Raw genomic sequence first — 20,539 nt, forward strand, 5'->3', positions numbered from 1 at the left:
TACAGATGTATTTATTTTTTATGTGTCTAGGTTAGGAGGGGGAAGGGGCAGGTAATAGAGAGTACCCCGGTGGCTGTGCCCCTTAACAATAGGTACTCCTGTTTGAGTACTGTTGGGGGGGGAACGGCTTACCCGGGGGAAGCGACAGTGGCCGTGCCTCCGGCACAGAGTCTAGCCCTGTAGCTCAGAAGGGTAGGGCAAGGAAGAGGAGGGCAGTTGTGATGGGGGACTCGATAGTAAGGGGGTCAGATAGGTGATTCTGTGGACGCAGTCCAGAGACCCGGATGGTAGTTTGCCTCCCTGGTGCCAGGGTCCGGGATATTTCTGATCGTGTCCAAGATATCCTGAAGTGGGAGGGTGAGGAGCCAGAGGTCGTGGTACCTATAGGTACCAATGACATAGGTAGGAAAAGGGATGAGGTCCTGAAAGGAGAATATAGGGAGCTAGGGAGGGAGTTGAGAAAAAGGACCGCAAAGGTAGTAATCTCGGGATTACTGCCTGTGCCACGCGACAGTGAGAGTAGGAATGCGGTGAGGTGGAGGATAAATGCGTGGCTGAGGGATTGGAGCAGGGGGCAGGGATTCAAGTTTTTGGATCATTGGGACCTTTTTTGGCGCAGGCGTGACCTGTACAAAAAGGACGGGTTACACTTGAATCCTAGGGGGACCAATATCCTGGCAGGGAGATTAGCGAGGGCTACTGAGGTGACTTTAAACTAGAATGGTTGGGGGTTGGGAATCAAATTAAAGAGGCTAGGCGTGAGGAGGTTAGTTCACAACAGGGGGATGGGAACCGGTGCAGAGAGACAGAGGGGTGTAAAGTGAAGGTAGAAGCAAAAAGTACTAAGGAGAAAAGTAAAAGTGGCAGGCCGACAAATCCAGGGCAAGCATTAAAAAAGGGCCACTTTTCAACATAATTGTATAAGGGCTAAGAGAGTTGTAAAAGAGTGCCTGATGGCTTTGTGTGTCAATGCAAGGAGCATTCGTAATAAGGTGGATGAATTGAAAGTGCAGATTGTTATTAATGATTATGATATAGTTGGGATCACAGAGACATGGCTCCAGGGTGACCAAGGATGGGAGCTCAACGTTCAGGGATATTCAATATTCAGGAGGGATAGACATGAAGGAAGGGGAGGTGGGGTGGCGTTGCTGGTTAAAGAAGAGATTAACGCAATAGAAAGGAAGGACATAAGCCGGAAAAATGTGGAATCAATATGGGTAGAGCTGCGTAACACTAAGGGGCAGAAGACGCTGGTGGGAGTTGTGTACAGGCCACCTAACAGTAGTAGTGAGGTCGGAGATGGTATTAAACAGGATATTAGAAATGTGTGCAATAAAGGAACAGCAGTTATAATGGGTGACTTCAATCTACATGTAGATTGGGTGAACCAAATTGGTAAAGGTGCTGAGGAAGAGGATTTCTTGGAATGTATGCGGGATAGTTTTTTGAACCAACATGTCGAGGAACCAACTAGAGAGCAGGCTATTCTGGACTGGGTTTTGAGCAATGAGGAAGGGTTAATTTGCAATCTTGTCGTGAGAGGCCCCTTGGGTAGAGTGACCATAATATGGTGGAATTCTTCATTAAGAAGGAGAGTGACATAGTTAATTCAGAAACAAAGGTTCTGAACTTAAAGAGGGGTAACTTTGAAGGTATGAGACATGAATTAGCTAAGATAGACTGGCAAATGACACTTAAAGGATTGACGGTGGATATGCAATGGCAAGCATTTAAAGGTTGCATGGATGAACTACAACAATTGTTCATCCCAGTTTGGCAAAAGAATAAATCAAGGAAGGTAGTGCACCCGTGGCTGACAAGAGAAATTAGGGATAGTATCAATTCCAAAGAAGAAGCATACAAATTAGCCAGAGAAAGTGGCTCACCTGAGGACTGGGAGAAATTCAGAGTTCAGCAGAGGAGGACAAAGGGCTTAATTAGGAAGGGGAAAAAAGATTATGAGAGAAAACTGGCAGGGAACATAAAAACTGACTGTAAAAGCTTTTATAGATATGTAAAAAGGAAAAGACTGGTAAAGACAAATGTAGGTCCCCTACAGACAGAAACAGGTGAATTGATTATGGGGAGCAAGGACATGGCAGACCAATTGAATAATTACTTTGGTTCTGTCTTCACTAAGGAGGACATAAATAATCTTCCACAAATAGTAGGGGACAGAGGGTCCAGTGAGATGGAGGAACTGAGCGAAATACATGTTAGTAGGGAAGTGGTGTTAGGTAAATTGAAGGGATTGAAGGCAGATAAATCCCCAGGGCCAGATGGTCTGCATCCTAGAGTGCTTAAGGAAGTAGCCCAAGAAATAGTGGATGCATTAGTGATAATTTTTCAAAACTCGTTAGATTCTGGACTAGATCCTGAGGATTGGAGGGTGGCTAATGTAACCCCACTTTTTAAAAAAGGAGGGAGAGAGAAACCGGGGAATTATAGACCGGTTAGCCTAACGTCGGTGGTGGGGAAACTGCTGGAGTCAGTTATCAAAGATGTGATAACAGCACATTTGGAAAGCGGTGAAATCATCGGACAAAGTCAGCATGGATTTGTGAAAGGAAAATCATGTCTGACGAATCTCATAGAATTTTTTGAGGATGTAACTAGTAGAGTGGATAGGGGAGAACCAGTGGATGTGGTATATTTGGATTTTCAAAAGGCTTTTGACAAGGTCCCACACAGGAGATTAGTGTGCAAACTTAAAGCACACGGTATTGGGGGTAAGGTATTGATGTGGATGGAGAATTGGTTAGCAGACAGGAAGCAAAGAGTGGGAATAAACGGGACCTTTTCAGAATGGCAGGCAGTGACTGGTGGGGTACCGCAAGGCTCAGTGCTGGGACCCCAGTTGTTTACAATATATATTAATGACTTGGATGAGGGAATTAAATGCAGCATCTCCAAGTTTGCGGATGACACGAAGCTGGGTGGCATTGTTAGCTGTGAGGAGGATGCTAAGAGGATGCAGAGTGACTTGGATAGGTTGGGTGAGTGGGCAAATTCATGGCAGATGCAATTTAATGTGGATAAATGTGAAGTTATCCACTTTGGTGGCAAAAATAGGAAAACAGATTATTATCTGAATGGTGGCCGATTAGGAAAAGGGGAGGTGCAACGAGACCTGGGTGTCATTATACACCAGTCATTGAAAGTGGGCATGCAGGTACAGCAGGCGGTGAAAAAGGCGAATGGTATGCTGGCATTTATAGCAAGAGGATTCGAGTACAGGAGCAGGGAGGTACTACTGCAATTGTGCAAGGGCTTGGTGAGACCACACCTGGAGTATTGTGTGTAGTTTTGGTCCCCTAATCTGAGGAAAGACATCCTTGCCATAGAGGGAGTACAAAGAAGGTTCACCAGATTGATTCCTGGGATGGCAGGACTTTCATATGAAGAAAGACTGGATGAACTGGGCTTGTACTCATTGGAATTTAGAAGATTGAGGGGGGATCTGATTGAAACGTATAAAATCCTAAAGGGATTGGACAGGCTAGATGCAGGAAGATTGTTCCCGATGTTGGGAAGTCCAGAACAAGGGGTCACAGTTTGAGGATAAAGGGGATGCCTTTTAGGACCGAGATTAGGAAAAATTTCTTCACACAGAGAGTGGTGAATCTGTGGAATTCACTGCCACAGGAAACAGTTGAGGCCAGTTCATTGGCTATATTTAAGAGGGCGTTAGATATGGCCCTGGTGGCTACGGGGATCAGGGGGTATGGAGGGAAGGCTGGGGCGGGGTTCTGAGTTGGATGATCAGCCATGATCATAATAAATGGCGGTGCAGGCTCGAAGGGCCAAATGGCCTACTCCTGCACCTATTTTCTATGTTTCTATGTTTCTATGTTACATTCTCAAGCTGCCAAAAAGAAATCAGTGGTTCCTTAAGGTTTCACTAAACAAAAGAGAGACTCCATCAACGACTGTAAGCTCCCAGCTTTTTCAAAGCTCTTAATTTTCTTCCCCCTCAATAAACCTGCACAGAATTCAGATTCAATATGTAAATACAATTTTTTCTGCATTGGTTTCAATTGTACCAGCAGGTACAAAATCTTAGTTTACACATGTTACACTGGGAGCATCTAAACAATAACTCAACAATAACTAATATTTTTGCAATGTATCATCCGTAACCATTAATCATCACCTGAAATTATCCTCTACAGTATGTTTGAGAAACAATGTCCTCTTAAAATTATGAATTCATTCTATTATCAACACCTCCTCTTATTATTCTTATTGCAAATGCACCTCACACCCCAAGGTTAAACTCATTTTACTTTGTAATTTGTTTATGATGCTGATGATTTTGGTTTTATTTTAACAGGCCTTGCTGAGTGAAAGAACAGGATTCAATTAGTATAGCTTCCAATATTTCCATCCGCCTGGAAAATCAGATTGATCCGTCCAACAGGAACACACAGTATTTTTGTACTTTCCAGCTCATTTGAACTGTCATGAGAGACATCCATCATAGTAAGATCCTGCATGTACATAATTGGGTGCATTCAGAACCATTGTTTGTTTGTTCTTTCAATGGTCTCTGTGATGCAGGTGGGAAGCCCACGCAAGTGTTAGTCATTTGCCATAATGACATTGCCACATGAAAGTGACATAGTTAATTCAGAAACAAAGGTTCTGAACTTAAAGAGGGGTGACTTTGAAGGTATGAGACGTGAATTAGCTAAGATAGACTGGCAAGTGACACTTAAAGGATTGACGGTGGATATGCAATGGCAAGCATTTAAAGGTTGCATGGATGAAGCCTTTTAGGACTGAGATTAGGAAAAACTTCTTCACACAGAGAGTGGTGAATCTGTGGAATTCTCTGCCACAGGAAACAGTTGAGGCCAGTTCATTGGCTATATTTACGAGGGAGTTAGATATGGCCCTTGGGCTAGGGGGATCAGAGGGTATGGAGGGAAGGCTGGTGCAGGGTTCTGAGTTGGATGATCAGCCATGATCATAATAAATGGCGGTGCAGGCTCGAAGGGCCGAATGGCCTACTCCTGCACCTATTTTCTATGCTTCTATGTTTCTATGACTTACCTTTTGGTAGTGGGACCGTCGACGACAATGCTGTTGCAATGGCTTACTACGCTGCCGGGAGGGACTGTTATTGCTCGAGCCAACTTCATCAATAATTTCTGGGCTTTGTTGATCAAGGCACCTCTGGACTATAAAGCTGACAGTCCCCTCACTAGACTGAAAAGAGAGAGGAATAGTAATTTATTCATCTACTATATTTCATATGGGTGGCAAGGTGGAGATACATCTCTACCAAAGGAGGTGTAAGGCACTCCTTCCCTCCACTAACCTGCATGTCACCCCTGGGCAAAGTGCAGCATCTACTAACCCCCGCTCACCGATCAGGGTCACTTGATGCCATGGGAGCAGGTAGTGGATGGTTGTACGAGCAGCTGGTGCATATCACAAGTCCTGCTTATGCGACCACTGACACCAGGCAGACAAGCTCTGAAGAGTATTGATAATGGCTCGGGTCACCTGTCTCGTAAAGATACTGCCAGAAAGCGGCAATGGCAAACCACTTCTGTAAAACAAATTTGCCAAGAACAATCATGGTCAAAGACCATGATCGCCTACGTCATCGACATGGCAAATAATGATGATGATGACGACTGTATTTCACAATTCATTGAATTAGAATATTTTTTGACCTTAAGGCTGACTTACAAGCTGATCATGTTATTCAGAGTATAGTGGCATTACGGGAGCTCTGCACTAACCAATGAGTTAACGTTGGAAGTTGAAGCCCAACGTTTGCAGATCCAGAAACCCGCTGAAAACTGTAGATGGCCTGACCTGGGGTTGGAGAACTGTATTTACGTGGGTGGGAGGCAGGAAAAGAGCTTCTCTTGTTGCTGTTGGTTGTTACTTGATGTGTGCTGTGTTCTGCCGAGCATGCTTTGTTGGCGTGAGAATGTGTGGCCACACTTGCAGGCTGCCTCCATTGCACTGTTATGTTACTTGTTAGTGAAAATGACAAATTTCACTGTATGTTTTGATGTACATGTGACAGATAAATGAATCTGAATATAACTTCTAGTCTGAACATTGTTTATTTGTTAAAATGCTACTATTAGCTATTTCATCTGGAGGAAAGGATGAGAAGACTACTAAAGGAACAGGGAGAACTAGTAGTACAGAGGTGAGAGAAAGAAAAGGGAGAGTAGCAAGAAATACAGTAAAAAAAAGTCAACAATTTGATTTATATAAAGAAGGGATGAACTTCTTTCGCCATGATCCAAGACCGCTTTTGCTCCTAACGTTTAGAGCAGGTGCAGAAGAGATTTACCAAGATGCTGCCTAGATTAGTGAGCATGTCTCATTTAGAAAGATTGAGCAAGCTTGGGCTTTTCTCTTTGGAGAGGAGAAGGATAAGAGGTGACTTCAAAGAGGTACACAAGATGGTAAGAGGCATGGATCAAGTGAATAGATAGAGACTTTTCACAAAGGGTGAAAAAATAGCTAAAATGAGGGAGCATCATTGTAAGGTGATTGGAGGAAAGCGTAGGGGTGTCTCAGAGGTATGTTTTTTTTAAAAAACAGAGAGTGGTGAGTGCAAGCAACTCTTTTCCAGGGGTGATGGTAGAGGAAGATATATTAGGTGCATCTGAGAAACACTTAGATAGGAACATGGATGATAGTAAAATGAAGGGCTATATGAGAGGGAAGAGTTAGATTGATCTTGCAATAAGTTATAAAGGTTGACACAGTATCAGGGCTGTGGGGCCTATAATGTGATGTTACGTTTTATGTTCAAGAGCACAGGCTTTATTTACCTGTATTATCTGTGCTGCCATCTCTGGGGTTCCATTTTTGAGATCCTGCTGATTAATCATAAGCACTTTATCATTATTATGTAGCTTTCCATCTCGAGCAGCCAAGCCACCAGCTAGAAGATCTAGGATAAACACTCCAGGCTCATCTCCCTTCCGAATTAGTTTTATACCCAGTGGCTCATTGCGATCTCGCTTATGCAAGGTGACATGCACAGTTTGCTTTTGTGTGTTGCTGATGCTGCTTCTTTCCTGTGAAGATCCTCGAACAGCAAATCCTCTCTCTTGGAGCACAGAGAGTCGAGAGACAGAACAAGGTTGCCGCAGTACATGGATGGCGTAACTGTGTGGAACACTGGTGATATTTATGCCATTCACCTGGAAAGGAAGGAATAAGATAAGAACGCCAGATAAGCAGCTTCTTGAGCAAAACATTTTATGGCCGATTTTAACGTTGGCATCCGGCAACCCCCAACCTTCACACCAACCAAGTTCTTGCATTTGTTGAGAAAGTGAGGAGTTCTGGAGTGGGTAGCGGGAAGAGGTAGAGCAAGATGACTGCAGAAAGTGGATGATCAGTGGTAACATAAATTTTAGGCATGGAATGGCCAGCTAGGACCAAAGGAGTTGTAACTGGAACTTGAGTAAGAGACAGGAAGAGGTACCGGGATATTTTTGCTTCTGGAGGGAACTTCTGAGATGCACTCTTGCTAGAAGAGTTAGTCATTCTAGACTACAAGATAAAAGGTCCATGACAAAATCTACAATAATAACATAAAACAAAAAATAAAACAGCCTGCAACTTTAGGACAACTTTTTGCTGTTGGAATTGGACCAACTGTCTCAAATTGAAGTAGCCTATTTTGAAGATTGACCAAGAAACACGACTAGGACCAAGGAACCAGGATTACTCTGTGCCAGTATCAACAAGCCAGTGATAAGAGTGTCAGGTGGAATTCAGGACAAATATCAAGAAGTATTCTCTATACTGTTGGGCTTACTGCATTTTCTTTAAAAGATGGTACTCTTGTGCATTCGTCAATAGCGGGGCCAAGTATCAAAAACGTCGCTTAATTTCAGGATTCTAAGCTATCTGATGCAATGGAAAGATACGACGAGAAACTGTGAGGTTATGCTCTGCTTGTAGATACGAACACATAACTTAGCCACGGACTGCTGAGATAAATCTTGACTCTTAATCTGAGAGGCTTTCTTTCCAATTTATATTACTGTAATCTGATTGACTTCTATTTATACCATACCCCACCTAGAGCTCCAGTATATCATAGACCTGAACAATATTTTTACTCTTAGCATAAGAATGTCCATTCTCAATAAATAACCATTAACTTCATAATCTGAATAAAACTGCAACTTCTACTCTGCTATGAGTTGTATTGCCTTTAGGGCAGTTTGCTAGAAAGGAGCTGTAGCTGTTAAAACTCACCTTGACAGAGTGGATACAGAGAGGATGTTTCCTCTTGTGTGGGAATCAAGAATTAGAGGCCACTGTTTAAAATGAGGTGTTGCCCACATAAGAGACAAGACAATTTTTATCTCCCAGAAGATTCCGACTATTTGTAACTCTCTCTCCCTCAAGGGATGGTGGAATCAGAGTTATCTTTCACGCATATTTATCATGAATGAGGGGGTGGAAGGTATACTGTGAGTGGCAAGTGACATAGAGATGAGGTGAAATTTCTTAGAAGGGCATGGCCTTTGGAATAGTCTTTCTCAAAGGACAGTGGAAGCAGTCAACATTGAGATGAAGGCAGTTACAGATTACTACATGAATATGGAATTGAGGGCAGTCATGAGCTTATAAGATAGTGGAGCCAAATGGAGACAAGTGGTCTGCTTCTGCTCATAAATTGTACACTCATAAACACAAGAGTTTCTGCAGATGCTGGAAAATCCAGAGCAACACACAAAAGTGATAGAACTCAGCAGGTCAGACATTATCTATAGAAGGGAATAATCAATTGACATTTTGGGCTCAGATCTGTCACTTTGGGCATTTTGTCATCAGGACCAGAAAGGAAGGGGGAAGAAGCCAGAATAAGATGCTGTAGGGAGAAGAGTGATTGTTGGTGATAGGTGAAACCAGGAGAGGGGGAAGGCTTCTAGGTGGGGGAAGCGAGATGAAGTGAATAGTAACCTCATGCAGGAACTTGATGCAGTCACAAAGATAGGGGACTTGCATCTAATGCATCAAGTTACCCTGAAATCATCACCCAGTTAATAAAATGAAAATCCTATTGACCCATTTCCCTCCTTGAGCAGTTGTTTTCATTTCAAAGAATTTCACACAGATTCGGTACGGCATAAACAGCTCCAGGCTGATCCAGTAATTTAAAAAAAGGATAACACCTGCAGCTTTGCAGCATTTTCTGCTTGTCTCACCAGATTTATATGCAGCAGGATTGGCCGTCAGCCAGTTACCTCTGTTATATGATCCCCAGGTGCAAGCCTTCCATTCCTAGCAACAATGCTGTCACGAAGAATCTCCTGGATCACAATGTTACAGAGTGGTGTGTCTTTCCCACCAACTATCCGAATTCCCAGCTCTTCCTGAGGGTCCGTGCGATGAATTTCAACTGTGGTAGTTTCTGCCAGAAGACTGGACAGCCGAGGCAAATCTACAATAACACAAGGCCATCTGAGTTTCATATGATTGGAGCAAACCAACAGAAAGACAACATACAATTAACAGCTTACTTTTCAGTACTTAAACGCGAGCACCAATTGTAGAATATAACAGCATCCAGGAGTAAAAGAAACTAAAGTTTTTTTAAAATCTCTTTCATGTCGTCAATGCCCTGAGGAGCTTTAGTCATGCAAATCATGCAGTCACTGTGGAAGAAATGCTGCAAATTTCCAAACTGTCATTACCAGTAAAGTTATATAGAACAGATTATTGTTTTGACATTCATTAAGGAATCTTCATGATCTTCAAGATAGTGTCACAGACTTTTTTTAATGCTCAGCCAAGGTTGAAAACTGGCCCACAGCTTAATATCACAACACAAAGATTACACCTTTACACAGCACCCTTCATTTCAATACCGCACTGGATCAGTCCTAGACTATGTGCTGAGATCTCCTTCTAAAAGGACCCACTTTCCTGACTTCATTAATTTACAGATAAGCATTGTGAGCTTATAATAAAAGGATGACTTACAGGATGTAACAGAAATCAAAAAAAAAAGTTCAAAATAAGTTATCAAGGTAGATATATGTCACCACATATTATCCAGAGATTTATTTTCTTGAGGGCATTCAAAGTAGAACAAAGAAATACAACAGAGCCAATGAAAAACTACAGAAAGCTGATAAGCAACTGATGTGCAAAAAGGAAAAACTGTGCAAATATAAAAAACAAATAAAAAATAACTAAATAAATAATACTGAGGACATGAGCTGTAATGCTCTTGCAAGTGATTCCATAGATTGTGTTCAGTAATCAGTATGGTGTTGAGCTGAGTGAAGTTATTCATGCTGATTCAAGAGCTTGATGGTTGAAAGGTAATAACGGTTCCTGAACCTGATGGTGTGGGACCCAAGGCTCCTGTACCTCCTCCTCGATGGCAGCAGCAAGTCTTTTTGGCCCACCTTTTCTGTGCTGATCAAAAGTCTCATCATACTGGGTGTGTAGCCCCCTAGATCACTGTTCCTCAAATACGTATCCAGGTACTTTTCCAATGCAATGAATGTTCCACCTCTACCACCCTTTCAGGTAGGAACATAGCTGCCAACTACCGGATGAAAATAAATTTTCTCCTCTCCCTGGTAATCCTGCCAAACTCTACCCTTTGGCTTTTTAATCCCTCCTGTTCTTTCCTGTTCACATTACACGATTTACACTCTTCAATTAAGTCCCCCCCTAACGCCCACTGTTTCAAAGAAAACAAACTCAAACTTATCCTATTATTCCTCACAGGGGTTAACATCCTGTAATTCTCACCTGCACCCTCTCCAGTCCCATCACATCCTTCCTATAATGTGTCGATCAGAAATGCACGTACTCAGGCTGTTATCTGACTAGTGTTCTGACAGGTCAGGCTATGGGCAGGAAGAACAATCCGAGAGACAGGAACAAGCTGTTTATTTTCCATTTGTCTCCGAATCTGCTCCACCATCAGTGAGATAGTGGCTAGTCCACGAGATACCTCTGTGTACCTGCCTCTTCACAGGCTCCATTATAACTTCAATAATCCGGTACGTTGTGTCTCTGATGTTGTAATGCTGCTGCAAGTAAGCTTTTCATTGCACCTGTGCTAACATGTACTTGCCACATAACAACAAACTTCATTTTGATCTGACATAAACAAATGGGCCTAAAATTAACTGGTGTTTCTAGCGTGTAGGTCCAAATATTAAAAGTTTGCCTGTTCTAATAGTTAGACTATTCCATGTCTAACTAACCATCAGAAATAGTTTCTATATGGCATTATAAGTTTACTATTGGTATGCCTTTTTAGTGTAATATTAAACAGATAAATTGAAACAAAGCTCTTCAATCTAGTGCTGACAGCAAAACATTAAACTTAAAATGACATTACCACCCTCGTCTGCTTTAGGCTTAAACACCTACAGCAGGTACTTCTTAATACAAAATATTCAATAACTTCATCCCGTGTTTCAGCAGCATGAACAAGGAACTTGCAGAAAACCGAAGTATATAAACAAAACACCCTAGGCATATTGCTGTGCTCACGAATGCTTTGCTTTCTCCCTCACCGAGACAAGCCCTTGCAAAATTAGGCATGCACTCACTTTATGAGGTACACCTGTACACCAGCTCATTAATGCAAATATCTAGTCAGCCAGTCACGTGGCAGCAACTCAGTGTATAAAAGCATGCAGACATGGTCAAGAGGTTCGGTTGTTGTTCCAGCCAAACATCAGAATGGGGAAGACATGTGATCCAGGTGACTTTAAATGTGGAATGATTGCTGGAGCCAGACAGGGTGGTTTGAATATCTCAGAAACTGCTGTTCTCCTGGGGTTGTTGTTTGTTTTTTTTCTCTTTTTTGCAGTTTCCAGCATCTACAGAGAATGGTACAGAAAATTAAATACATCCAGATCTGTGGGTAAGAATGCCTTGTCAATAAGGGAGGTCAGAGAATAGCCAGACTGGTTCTAGCTGACAGGAAGGTGAGAGTAACTCAAATAACCATGTGTTACAACAGTAGTGTGCAGAAGACCACACGGGTTCCATTCCCGTACCTAATAAAGTGGCCACTGAGTGCATTTCCAAGTCAGAATGTTGTGTAGTTACCGTGCTTGCAAATCCAAAACCAACACAATCAGCAGCTCAAACACTAACACGGGAGTGGTACAATTTAAATTCAAGTTCATTTTATTTTTAATTTATCAATACTCACCAGTAAAGCTTTTAATGTGTGGCAAAAACAATATTCTATAATGGAAACATAGAAAATAGGTGCAGGAGTAGGCCATTCGGCCCTTTGAGCCTGCACCGCCATTCAGTATGATCATGGCTGATCATCCAACTCAGAACCCTGTACCTGCCTTCTCTCCATACCCCCTGATCCCTTTAGCCACAAGGGCCATATCTAACTCCCTCTTAAATATAGCCAATGAACACGTACAGACATCCCACCCTGCAAAAACTCATTTCAGGGAGGTAGCACCATCAATTTGCAGGAGACTTCCGGGAGAGGTGGGATGTCTGCAATAGAGTAGCTCCTTAGCAGCTAGCCAGCTAGTTTAAATAACGTTAGCTATGCTAATGAACGAATGACACCTGTTAAACTCATCTCAACATGTCTTTAACAGTCTTAACCCACCATGGGCAATAGAAAAGTCACTGTTGCAAACAGTGCAGTGAGCAACACTGTCATTATTTTTGACCCCTATTAGGCAGGGGTACACTTTAGTGTAGTCTGGGGTGACACACGTTTTATATTTTCTTTTGGAACACTCTGCCACTCTGACTTTTTTTGGAACTCTCTCACTCTTGCTCTCGCTCTCGTGGTCGCTCTCACTCGCGCTCGCTCTCTCACACTTGTTTTCTCGCTCTCACTCTCTTGCGCACGCGTGCTCTCTCTCGTGGTCGCTCTCTCGCGCTTGCTTTCTTGCTCTTGCGCTCACTCTCTCTCTCGCGCGCGTTCTCTCATGCTCGCTCTCAAAAAAATCAATTTCCGGGACATTGTATATAATTTGTGGGCATCAGGGAGCCACTATTAATTTGCGGGAGACTCCCGGATCTTCCGGGAGAGGTGGGATGTCTGCATGTATGCTACCTTTAAACAGCTGGCATATATGTAAATCCAAATTCACAGAAATGTGGTCAGCTATTACCTGTCCTCTAAAATTTCAGCAGGTTTTAATATTTAAGATCCAAGATTAACTTTACTTGTCACATGTACATCAAAACATACAGTGAAATGCATCATTTGTGTCAACTCAAATCAGCGAGGATTGTGCTAGGCAGCCTTCAAGTGATGCCAGTCTTCTGGCGCCACTTAGCATTCCCACAACTGACTAACCCTAACCATACGTCCTTTGGAATGGAGAAGTAAACTGGAGCAGCTGGGGGAAATCTAGGCAGTCGTGAGACAGACATATCAAGCCAACTGGAAGGGAATAATACAGAGCTACCACCCTGTCATGTTTAGTAACTCCAAAAATAAAAATTAATTGTAAGAAAATCAAGGGACCTGTTGGCTGTGTCTTAGTTCATTTTTACTTTGTGAGGCGTGCGCATGACACGGCATTGTAACACTTCTTAAGGAACAAAAGGAAGTCATCGAAGAAGCAAAGTTGTAATACTCCAAGTGTGGTCTAGCCAAAGTTTTATAAAACTTTGATAGGGAGGCTTTGGCGAGGAATTAAAAGAGGTTTAAGTCCATAAGACATAGGAGCAGAATTAGGCCTTTTGGCTCCATTCCTGGGATCTTCAGAATCTGATTCAGGTTTAATATCACTGGCGTATGTTGTGAACAGCAGCAGTACAATGAAATACATGATAAATAAATATTAAGAAAAAACTGAATTACAGTATATCTATATATACACAAGTCTATTTTTCTTTCTTTCTTGTGAACCTTCTCTTCACCCTCTCCAATGTCACCACATCCTTACAGCACTTAAAGGGTCCAAAACTGCTCAGAATACTCCAAGTTTGCCTTATATACCAATGCCTTATAAAGCCTCAGATTTACCAACATGCTTTCTGGATTAAAGGATGTTAACTATAAAGAGAGCTTGGACAAATCTGGATTGCTTTCTCGAGAGTGTCAGACTGATAGAAGTTTATAAAACTAGGAGAGGTATAGTCAGCCAGAATCTGATTCCAGGCTAGAAATGTCCAATACTCGAGTAACTTTCTGCCATTCACCTTAAATACCCTATGTGGCGGGAAGCTTATAAGATATGTGGGACAATACAGAAGGCATTTAAGAGACAGACAGACAAGGAATGGAGGAATATGGACATCGTGTAGGAGTCCTGCTGAAGGGTCTCAGCCTGAAACATCGACTGGACTCTTTTCCATTGATGCTGCTTGGCCTGCTGAGAGTTTCTCCAGCATCGTCTGTGTGTTGCTTGGATTTCCAGCAGCTGCAGATTTTCTCTTGTTTGTATAGGTAGAATTTATTTGTTATTGGGCACAGCACATACATCACAGGCCAAATGGCCCATTCCTACGCTACACCACTCTAATAGCATAGAAAATCTCACTAACAGAACAGATCTATTAGCGTTAGGGAAGCATTCTACTGAAGATGAAGATAAATTCATCTTTTTTCTCTCTAATGTTTCCATTCATCTCCTACTTACATCTTTTCAGGCAGATCCATTGCAATTAACAAACCAGCTTTAGCATCCCTCTCAGCCAGCAATCACACCTCCTTATTCTGTCTTGCTCTGCAATTCCCTTTTGTTCTCTTTACCACCCTACCCCCACCCCTGTTATCTGTGGTTTCCTAACCTAGTCTTGATGAAAGGTCACTGACCTGACACGTCAACTACCAACACTTCGAGAATTCATGCCATTCCTGGCATGTCATTCACGTACTTCATACATATAACCATAATGATGTAAACAAAGAATGCTTAATTAAACAATACATTTACAATATCATTCAAATATTACTGAAATATTAAACACACAACATATATAGCATTGATTTAGACATCAAATTCACACATGGCAAAGGCACTAAATTGAAAATATTTCCCCATTCCTTTCTTTGTCACTGGGTATAAATCTCACAGCACTGTGGAAGAACTACTCGAGAAGGCTCACCCCAACCTTTTTCAGAATTAAGGACAGGCAATAAATACCACTCTTGCAAGCCAAGTAAGCTATGTACCAAAATATTGTTAAAAAAAGTTGCCAATCCCGCTACACCGCATTTTCGGCAATTAAGCGTGGAATTTTAATAGCACATGGACAAAGTTTCTCAATTTGAAGTGCACTGCTCTTGAGAATTTTGAACACCAGCAGCCTGTGATGACAATTAATGAGGCTATTAAATATGAATTAGTACAAGAAATAGTCCATATAAAGAAAAGGTATTAGGAACACTTGTCATGTCAGGCAGCTCCTGTTTACAGTTAAAGGTTTCCATTTCAGAGTTGGTCAGGAGGAAACACATCTGACCAATCAAGCTTTCCCAACAATATTTATTTGCTTTTCAGTTTTTCTGAAGTTTTGCAATATTGGAATTTCTGGAATCGCCACAGAAAAAGGTGAGAGTAAACATCATTGTGCATTTTTAAACAAAAGCCACGGTGCGCGCTCACTTCGGTGGCTCCAGACACAACGATTCCTCTAATCACCAGAACACACAGTTCACATTCCATATTCCATGTGAACTGGCAATCAGCCGAGAACCAGAGGGCTCTCATGAGATTGCAGTGCTGATGGAAATAAAAACAAATCACCTGTTATCCTCAAAACATATAACAGGTTAGGCAGCATTTAATCCGACTTGAAAGCTTGATTAGTATTTTAGGTCATTTGAAACGTTAACTGATTTCACTGAAGCAGGCTGTTTTGTTGAGTGTTTTCAGTACCTTATCTTTGTATTTTGCCTCTTACTGTACTGCTTGTGTTGGTCTTTCTTCTGAAGTTGAAATAGTTTATATGAAGTACAGACGATACCCTATTAAATCCTAGCACAGGGCAGCAAAAGTAACCTATTTTGGACAATGCTTTTCCTTTCTTTAGTTAGATTCCAGGGGATATCATTACTATAAAATAGAATACTTTTCCAATTTTTTAGCATACAGAATTATTTGCTATTATTCCCAGGTCAATGACCATAGTGAGATAGTAGGAGGCAGAGGAGGATAGGTGGAGTTTCAAATAGACTGGGATTCATGGAAGAAGAAAAAAAGATGAATGTGAAAGTGCATGAGATAGATTGATATAACAATGAAGTGGACAAAGAAGGGTTCAAAAGGACAGGGCAACTACAATTTACATCCCTGGAGCTTGACTTTATTGCTCAAGGCGCTGGTCATTGCATTAATTTCTTCATTGTCTTGCAGTTCCCCTCAAATGACCTTTGTTTCCTGAACCAGAGGATACTTAATTTACTTTACTAGTTCATGTGTCCCCAAAGCCTAACAATATTTCCTTTTGCACAGCTTTATTGAAAGTTAACTGATTCACTCCCTCAGTGTCCACTGTGTCTCATGATCTGCCATTTGTTTAATTATTTTCACCCCCCCATTCTGATTTTGTTTCCATAGCCACCATTTATTAATCAGTCAATTTTCAAACATTTATTTCATTTACTTAGTGTCTTCCTTGCCTAATTGGTAGTGAATACAATTTAATTAATTCAAGAAACAGTAATGCAAGACTTGAAGAAGACGGAAGAGACAGAGGTGTCACCGGTCTGGACGTAATAAGAATAGAAAATAATGAGGGGGGTGCCTATTATAACATGCAGGTGGCACTCAAGCATCTTAAAACCAATCAGAAAGCAGAAAAGAACTTTCAAATTACCCTTGGATATTTATTAAATTTTATCTAAAAGCTCCTAGACTGCGTAATTCAATACCGATACAAACTTAGTTGACACTTTTAAACACAAGCTCAAAACCTATTTATACCTTGCTTTTAACTAACATCATTTTGACTTTTATGTTTATGTTTGCATCATATCCCATTGTAACACAAGTTTGTACTACATTGTTTGTATGTAAAGTGCTCTATAAATGTACATCAAAGTTGCTGGTGAACGCAGCAGGCCAAGCAGCATCTATAGGAAGAGGCGCAGTCGATGTTTCAGGCCGAGACCCTTCGAAGGGTCTCGGCCTGAAACGTCGACTGCGCCTCTTCCTATAGATGCTGCTTGGCCTGCTGCATTCACCAGCAACTTTGATGTATGTTGCTTGAATTTCCAGCATCTGCAGAATTCCTGTTGTTTGCTCTATAAATGTGTTATGATATTATCAATTTTAAAGATCAGTGGCTTTCTTTCAAGTCATGGGCTGCTGTTTTGGTTTACACTCTGGACACAGAAGCCTGTAGTGGATTGTTAAATCATCCATCTGAGAGCTCACGAATGTAAGTGCCATACACCGAAAGGAGGGGGCTGCGACCCAGAGTAAAACTGAGGTTAACGATCCTCTGAAAACCAGAGAAAAATTGAAAGAAAAAAAACAAGGACTTCCCAGCACTTTCTTTAAACAATTCTCTCCAGGCCAAACTATTTACTTTGTTCCAGAGGCAACTCTTACCATCTTCTTCCTGATCTTCCTCAAATGCAGGGTTAACAAGTCCAGGGTCAGCTGTTTGGAGTGAAACAGCAGCAGCTGCGGAGCCTTCTGCTGCCCCGGTTGTGTCCTCCTGTGTAGGGTGTTGGTTTCCCTTTAAGCTGGGCTGTCGCTTGTGTTCAATCTTTACTCGATACTTCATCAGACCAGGGCATCTAAAAGAATTAGAGGTTCATCAGTGCACTAACAAGTTACAAACAATGAACCATGATCAAATTATCTAATGTGAATCTTGAAAAAAAATACATTTATTTCTGAGACTGTAGCTTTCAGATCTCTGTGGAGGCTTTTGAAAATGCCATGTCGTGTCACGGACTCCCACCTCACATTTCAGGAACCTTCCACCAACACCATTGTGGTTCCAGGACTCCCTCTACCCTGGTATCCAAAATATAGTAGAAACACTATGACAAACAGCAAGTTTGAACATATTATTGTGAAATCTAAGTTTGAGGAAATATATATAAAACAGTCTACATGACACCAAGCTGTCATTGCATTCCACATCCAGCACCAAACACGCAGCCAAATACATCTCACATTCCATTCTCAGAAGAATGTTCCAGAAAATGAATAATTTTGCATTTATTCATTCTTCACGGCTAACTAATTACTTGGTTTATTTAAAATATATTGACAGCAATTCTGTACAAAGTCTAATGAAAAAAGAAAATGTAATTACATCAAATCTGTCTATTTAAAGTTATTCTTGGATAATGTATGCTAGGTAAAAATCAAGCGTCAAGGTGCTCCATCATGGAGGCAAAGACTTAAAGCAACGAATCGGCCTCAGATTAGCCCCTTACAATTCCCCCACCCATCCCTGAACCCTTCAACAGTGAAGCACTCTTGCAGTACTTCACTGATCCCACATGATCATATTCATAACCAATAATCACTGAGCTAATCTGATACTTCTTAACAGTTAAATGACATGACAGGAGGACAATTCACAATTACAACTGTGTGATTATCCATTCAAATCAAGAAAGCTACTACCACCACAAATCCCTAAAGAATCTATACATATTTGCCTTTTCATTCTCATGGTCAGATCTCAAAAGAATTGTTTTCCAGTGACAGATGATAATCCTATTCTTCAAACAGTTGAGAAGGATGGATTCAAGTTGTAACATTAGCATCAAAATACATCTTAAGATGCATTAAGAAGTCGGATTCTTTTATGTTATGGGGGGTGGAGCTCAATAAAACTCCTTTTCAAACGGATTGTCATGGGGAATTTTCTTTAACCTTGCCATCACCAGTGCAAATTCCATCCGGAGTTTGAACAGAAACCAACACCAAATTGCCAGCAGCATTCATTCAAGATGACAATCAGCTCAGCCCCAACACAACCAAATAAATCCTGTTTCATTTGAACTGCAGTCAGTTTCTTGGAGCCTTCATCGTGACTCCATGTAGTCTATAGTCTAAAAGCAATTGGAACCATTTGGCAGTGTTTTTCAGTGTTTTTTTAAATTTCAAATATAAAATTGATTCATAAAAAATATAAGTATAAAATATATATTATACACACACACGCGTGGGGTGATTGATAAATTCACGGCCTAAGGTAGAAGGAGATGAGTTACACAGCTCTTGTTAAATGCACGTGCAGTTCAACTCTTTGCAGAAAGTGATTATGCAGAAAATTTGAAGTTAATAACTCATCTCCTTTTATCTTAGGCCACGAACTTATCAATCATCCCTGCTGTGGACCACTTCCGGAGGTCCAAGACGCTAACTTCTACAAAGAAGGGATCCGTGTGCTCCATGACTACTGGACTAAGTGTGTAAATGTAGGAGGGGACTATGTTCAAAAATAAATGTTCTAGGTTTTCTAAAATTGACTCCTTCTACCTTAGGCCACGAAATTATACAATCAGCTTGTATAGGAAATCCAAAACCAGTAAATGCAAGGTTTTAGAGTCACAGAATCATAGAGAAATACAACACAGAAACAGTCCTTTGGCCCATCAAATTCATGCTGAGCCATTTAAACTATCTCCCCCCACTGATCGACAACCAGACCTTAGCCCTCCATACCCCTATCCAAACTTCTCTTAAATGTTGAAATTGAGCTTTCATGCGCCACTTGCATTGGCAGCTCACTTCACACTCTCAATGTAGCTGAATGAACAAGTTCCCCTTGTGTTCCCCTTAAACTTTTCACCTTTCACACTTAACCCGTTATCTCTGGTTGTAGCCCCACCCAACCTCAGTGGAAAATGCCTTCTTGTATTTACCTATCTATACCCCTCATAATTTTGTATACCTCTATCAAATCTCCCCTCAATATTCTTTGTTCCAAGGAATAAAATCCTAACCTATTGAATCTTTCCTTATAACTCCTGTCCTCCTGTCCCAGCAACATCTTTGTAAATTTTCTCTGCCGTATTTTCACCTCATCTTTCCTGTAGGTAGGTGACCAAAACTGCACACAAACCTCCAAATTCTCACCAGTGTCTTATGCAACTTCAACATATCATCCCATCTCCTGTACTCAATAATACTGATTTATGAAGGCCAATGTACCGAAAGCTTTCTTTATGACCCTATCTACCTGTGCCACCACTTTCAAAGAATTTATGGACCTGTATTCCAAATCCCTGTTTTATATTCCGTGCCCTTCCATTCACTGGGTAAGACCAACCCTGGTTGATCCTAATGAAGTGCAACACCTTGCACTTGTCTGCTTTTAATTCTATCTATTATCACCCCATTTTTCCAGTTGGACCAGCTCCCACTACAAGCTCTTACAAAAGTGCTGCAAAACCTTACAATTACAATGCTGTCTGGGCTATACGCTAACAACGCACCACTGGATGGCATAAATCAATTGGTTCGTAGCTTAGCATCATGCTCTCAACTCATTATTTATGCACTGTATTACCGTCAGCATTCCACAATCTGTAGAACAAATGATTGACAACATGTTAATTCATAAATATCTATCAAATCAAGGGTCT

The 20,539-nt window shown here is 41.3% G+C and overlaps 1 protein-coding gene across 4 annotated transcripts in view; it reads right to left on the bottom strand.

The window, feature by feature from the left end:
- Positions 1–20,539, bottom strand: part of lnx2b (ligand of numb-protein X 2b) — an 87,109-nt gene that overhangs the window by 12,764 nt on the left and 53,806 nt on the right. For all 4 annotated transcript variants that reach the window (XM_063060963.1, XM_063060964.1, XM_063060966.1 and 1 more), the window contains 4 exons: positions 17,535–17,725; positions 9,252–9,448; positions 6,813–7,187; positions 5,059–5,214 (listed from right to left, as the gene is read on the bottom strand). In XM_063060963.1, coding sequence (XP_062917033.1) covers positions 5,059–5,214; positions 6,813–7,187; positions 9,252–9,448; positions 17,535–17,725 — 919 coding nt within the window. The remainder of the gene's footprint in view (positions 1–5,058; positions 5,215–6,812; positions 7,188–9,251; positions 9,449–17,534; positions 17,726–20,539) is intronic.

Source organism: Mobula hypostoma, chromosome 10 (genome assembly GCF_963921235.1).
Source record: "Mobula hypostoma chromosome 10, sMobHyp1.1, whole genome shotgun sequence".
NCBI lineage: Eukaryota > Metazoa > Chordata > Chondrichthyes > Myliobatiformes > Myliobatidae > Mobula > Mobula hypostoma.